General features: G+C 37.6%; 1 protein-coding gene across 1 annotated transcript in view; it reads right to left on the bottom strand.

Annotated features, from left to right (window-relative positions):
* Positions 1-1,208: 1,208 nt before the first annotated feature.
* Positions 1,209-6,000, bottom strand: part of MRPL42 (mitochondrial ribosomal protein L42) — a 190,618-nt gene continuing 185,826 nt past the window's right edge. The window contains exon 5 of the mRNA XM_044087649.1: positions 1,209-1,557. Coding sequence (XP_043943584.1) covers positions 1,512-1,557 — 46 coding nt within the window. The 3' untranslated portion in view covers positions 1,209-1,511. The remainder of the gene's footprint in view (positions 1,558-6,000) is intronic.

Raw genomic sequence — 6,000 nt, 5'->3', positions numbered from 1 at the left:
ACTCATCCCTCATTAGACCCATTATAGAATACAACGCCCTGTTTGGTATGTACCTCTCAAAACATCTGCAACAATTGGAAAGGCCGCAGAAATACCTCAAAAAAGAATCACAGGCCTAAAGCAGATGCCCTATGCTGACCGCCTTAAAAAACTCCAGCTATACTCTGTCGCACATCGTCTACTTAGAGGTGATCTCTGCTTAACATACAAGGCCATGTCAAACCCAGAGCTGTTGGACATGCTACACTTAAAGAAATCCCAGTCCCTCAGAGCCACAAGCTCCAGGGATCTAAACCTTGTCATCACAATAAACAAAACATGCTGGAGGGATCGGTTCCTGACCCAGAGACTCCCGAGACTCTGGAATAGACTGGCCATACATGTCAAGCAGAGCGCCTCTTTGGCCCTCTTCAAAAGGAACCTTGACGACTGGATGGGAGAAAGGAAATTCACCCCGGGGATCATGTCAGTCGTCCTGCTAGACAGGGGTCCAGGGAAGTAAATAGTGTGGGAAGAAATAGCCAGGGAATTGTTATGGCTATGCTTCTGTAGGCCCTAGGGCCGATAGCCTAGTACCAGCCTATGAACCTATAAATGACAGCATCTGCAAGCTGGACTGAATAGAAACCTATTGGTTAAAGAAGTAGAATGAAACACACATCTCCTTTGAATTTACAAAATAAATGAATCTCAATAGACCACATTTTCACAAGCAAATGTTCTCGTATACTGGTATGGGGTTTGCATACTCCATGGGAGGGGCTGGCTGACTTCACTTCAGGCCACTGATAGTGCTAACTTCCTTCAGTAAGGAATGTAATGGCAGGCATTTCTCATGAAAAGGAGTTGCCAAATTCTTACTTCAGTTCATTCACAATATTCTTGTTGGAAAAAAAAAAGGCATAAACTGCTACTGTCTGCTATACACACTATCATATGGAACGTATATTTTGTGTATAAAATATATTTATTTTTTAAACCTCTTTAGTGTGTTGTAACCCACCATGGAAATTTGCTGCTGTTGATAAATTCATAATTGTACTGCAATAAATGTGTTCTGTACTACTGTCAATATCACAAATGGACTCCTTTATCTGCAGCATCCATACATACCGTATGAACCCCAATCAAGTCATTCTTGCAGTACCAAGATGTCTTTTATCTAGTTAAAAATATGAAATACTTACAAATGAACAGTACTAGTGAGCTAAAACTAATATGACAAGTTGTAGTTTATTACATTTTACAAGAATTTGAGATCATGCAGCAGTTTATTACTTAAAGTTCTACCAATAACATTGTACAAATATAAAAAGGTTGGTGCTGTGCATGTGACATGATGTATAATCTTTAGCTGCTTTTATAAACTTTTAAATAATATGAAATTTATTGAGCACTTCAGATGGACAATTTAGCTAATTAATATCTTCAAAAGCATTCTTTTTTTCCTCAAGGTCTGTTTTTATGCAGTCTTTGATAAACATTCTATACATCAGTTTCTTTGCTGTGATTTATCTGTCTTTTGGAGGATTAGGATTCCTACGCCGGGTATGATACCTTTAGAAAAGAAAAAAGATGTGTTATTTTTCTGTACATGTGAATTATTTCTGTACATGTGAATTAACATTTGTCATCTGATGTCTACTACTTCCAAGTCAAACTTTTGTCAAGTCCTCCTTGGATCTTGATAGTAACTACAAATAGCATCAGACAATGTCAGCTATACATACTAGTGTGTGGGTGATGCAGATTGCTGCCCACTAGAACAGTAACTGAGGTCATCAAGAGGCAAAAATCCCTAGCATATAAATCATTTAGGTCACTACCACAACATGCATTGCCTGAGTGCACATCAAAATGTAATGGCATTTTAAATTGTTTGCCCATAGCAAAACTAGCACAGCCCACAGATTGTCAGTCCACTGACCCATAATTGTGTGGGGTAACGCTGACACCCCTCAGCTAATACAAACATACTCTAGAGGCGCACAACTTTTGCAGACTCCTGACTTCGGAGAACTGCACTCATCATCATTGACGTTATTATGTATGAATTGGATACTTACAAAAACAGGCCTGCTTAGGAGCAAATGGTCTTGGTTCAGTTTAGGATTCCATAAAGATGTACATTACAAATGGCAACTCCAATACCTACCATAACAGATCTTCAAGGAGATGTCACTGTATTAGTAAATTATACCATTTAAATATTCTCCTGGCTTTGCACCAAAAAACACACACAACCATTCAACTGCCATTCAAAACACATGCACCCAATGAAATATAACATTTAAATTAGTTTCAAAAATTTCAAACCAGAAACATTTCCTGGTATTCTGGACCAATCACTATATGCTAAAAACAAGCCAATCATAGATATTACTTTTTTTAACCAATCATAGACCTTGATTGCCTTTTTCCACCCATCAAAAAATAGTGTTAAAATCCATTGTCAAAAAGTGATATTCCCAAACAGTCTCCCATCCAAATGCTATCCAGGCTCGATCCTATTTAGCTTCTAAAGTCAGACAAGATCAGGTACATTATTTTAAACTAATGATTTGCTTCCAAAATAAAACATTTTACATTAATCATACTATTTAATCCTGGCGATCAATCTGCCATACATGCTATTTGCTATCTAGATTCGCAGCATTCCAAGTGAACCTTATAACTACCTTCTAAAGCCTGGATTGCTACAGAGTCAATGACAAAGAATGTGTTCTTCCTAAAGCTTTCAAAAATCAAAGCGTGTTTAATCAATGCATTGTTTGCATCGTGTTTTCTGATGGCTAAATTGTGTTCACAGAGCCTACACTTTAGACATCTCAGTGTTTTACCTACATAAAAACTTGAACACGAGTCACATAAGGCCAAATAAACTACCCCAATGGAAGTGCAGACAAACCTTTTCTTAGCAGTACAAACCATGTTGCGAGCATTTAATGTAATACTTGAAACATGTCCTCATGAATATTAATACATTTTACTAGATAGCAATCAAGATAAAATATTATTCATAATAGTAAATGTAATTATAATTATTGAGTCTTATCTTAGTGTAGGAAACTGTTTCCAGTTCCATAAAGGGGGATGAATAGTAGCTTAACTTCACAATGACATCTCCTTGATGATCTACCATTACATCAAGTATTTTACACGTCTGTACCTTCTTCTTCAAAGGTCACTGTGAGAGAAATCATAATATCAGGATAGATTTTTAAAGCAGTACCAGATTTAACCTGGGAGACTGAAAATCAGCAATACAATTATGTCAGACTACAGAAATACATGTTCTCTACAGGGCTAATTACTGTTGCATTAATGTCCAATTAACAAAATACAAATTGTGGGGGCAGCATAATGTATAGTTTTGTCATCTCACAGCAAGAGATTCTTTGGTTTGACTCTTGGTTGGGTGCTTTCTGTGTGGACTCTGCATGGCATCCCTGTGTTCACGTGGGTTTCCTCTGGGTGCTCCATTTTTTCCCCACATTCCAAAGACATGCAGTAAGTGTACTATAAATTGGTGATGGGTGTAAAATGTGCATGTCAGTATGTGGTATGGTTGAACAGCTACGACAGGGATAGACACCTGGTGGTGTGAACCTTGGCTCTAGGTGATTGTCACTGTTAAAGTGACATCCTGACTCAATATGTAAAATGAGAAAATGGGGGTGTGGATGGATGGAAATTGTAGAAGAATGTTCTTAATCTATTTTGTAAAAAAAAGTGAACTTTGAGTGTACACAGTAATATACAGAAATAAAGACATAAGACACATAAAACAGCTCTGCATGATAGTTACTTAATGACAGACATTCAAAATACATCATTTAACCAAAATGTGAGTGATATAGTCCAAGTTTGGTTAATATTATTGGGTTCTAACTATCCTTGTAAATTAGGAATATGGATATGCAGATTCCACACGGATAAATCTTATTTCATAAAGGAGTTGTAGGGAACCAATACCACAAATTTTAAGTGAAAGGGCAATCGTACAGTGGTTAAGGTGTATGCCTTTCAACCCCAAGGTGCAGGGTTCGATTCTCACCACTGCAAAAGCTTAACAGAGTGAAGATATATATTTTGGGTGGGAGGTTGGCATAATGGTTAAGGTGTTTACCTTACAAACATAAGGTGCAGGGTTTGATTCTCACATGGGGTAATTGGCTAGGCTGAAAATGGCCCACAAGGGCAGTTAGCCTAGTACTAATCTATGAACCTATGAATCTATGAACCTGGTAGAGACCACAAATAACACAAAAGCAGGGGATAGAGGAGAGCTATGCCCAGGCATACCATTTAATAACCAGTTCCATCACTATTGCCCTTAATGCATTCACAAAATTGTGACAGTATTTTTCAGATGTTTTAGTAGGGGATTACTTCACCTGTCTCCTCTGTATCTGGCAATTTACTTACAGCAGACTGAACATGCACCAAAAGAGTTTCAATATATCAACATACAAACTAGGTAATTACAGGCCACAATAATATTTCATTGTACATATACACACAAACACACAAAAAATACAGTCCTATCCAACAACCTCCTTTCTTCCCAAAACAGTGTTCCAAGAGGAACAGGAATCACATCAGCAGTTTATGATGGTGCCACACCTACTGGGTCATCTTTTACAGCATCAATTCAAGTTTTATGCATTAAACGTACAAGACAGGTTCACAAACCTGTATGCTTGGATGAGTGTTGTTTCACTGGAAGAGGTACTAGAATATTTGAATTTGGAAGTATAGGAGAAGTCATGCTGAAAGAGCTTTACAATCTCTAAATACCTCTTCTAGGGAAGAGGGTAAATAAGAGGTGGTCACATTCATGATTTTTTTACAAGCTACTGACTACTTCACTAAGTGTTGATGTGCTGAGGAGGATGTCCAGGCAACAGACTTCATGGTCAGAATAAATTGAGGGGAGTAGTGCTACAAAAGTAGCAAAACACTACTCTGTCTCAAATAAGTGAAAGGATCTACTTTTCATTTGTTCCTGGCACCAGAAAGCTTAGCCTCATGCTATGTTTGAGGCCTGATATATGCGCCATTTCAAAGGGGACCTACGCCTGTCCTTGTTGTTCAGTAGTTAGACATATTTTTCACCAAAACTTTGTAATATACAGAAAGAGCTACAGATACACAGGAGCAGGTCCTTTCTGAGACTGGGACATCAGCTACAGCTGCTGTGCCAGCAGCAGGCTCCTCTACAAAGTCTGGATCATCTATATGCTTTACTTTAAGGACAAGTCTTGGCAGGCTATAAATCAGTACTAAGACAGTTACCGCAGAGTATGCCTTCTTTGAGATCAAGTGACACCAATGTTTGTGATCTTCGATGGTACTACAGCATACCTCTTACAGCAAGAAATCTGGACAAAGCCATAAATAAAAGTGGGACAGAGGCCCCAAAATAGAGACAATTTTTCAGTACTCCTCTTACAAACTTAGAAAGTTGATAAAACAGGTTTTGCATTAGCATACATTTTCTGGAGGTATGAAGTCTGAAACTCAAATGTCCATCATTATTTTTTAACTTCAATCAGTAATGATTTGCCACTAATTTGCTATAAAACCACAACTTTATGAAAAACAGACCAAAAGTATGAGGCAAAAATCTGGACATTCTGCGAATATCTGTACAGCTGAGGGGCATGTACTACAGTGGCAGAATGCATATCTTAGTTGAGTCACCAGACATTTTAGTGACAACAAAAGTTAGGAGGACTGAGTGTGGGTCTTCAGAGGAAGTGGATGATAATTTATTTGTTTTAGTGAATTAGCCATCTTTGCCTCTGCTGGTTAAAAATATTTAAGATAAATTTTTAATAGAATACTTAAGGATTTAAAGTGTCTCTCTTAAAAATAATTAGTGTGTTAAGTTTTCTTAATTTAGTAGCCTGCTCTGTGCCCAAACAAATTAAATTCTGTGTAGTAATCTTTGGGTGCGGATTGTTTACCACAGGCATATTTACTGACTATTTAATA

This window comes from Protopterus annectens, chromosome 11.part0 (genome assembly GCF_019279795.1).
Source record: "Protopterus annectens isolate FY-2018-M chromosome 11.part0, PAN1.0, whole genome shotgun sequence".
Classification (NCBI taxonomy): Eukaryota; Metazoa; Chordata; order Ceratodontiformes; family Protopteridae; genus Protopterus; species Protopterus annectens.
This window is presented reverse-complemented; position numbering and strand designations above follow the sequence as displayed.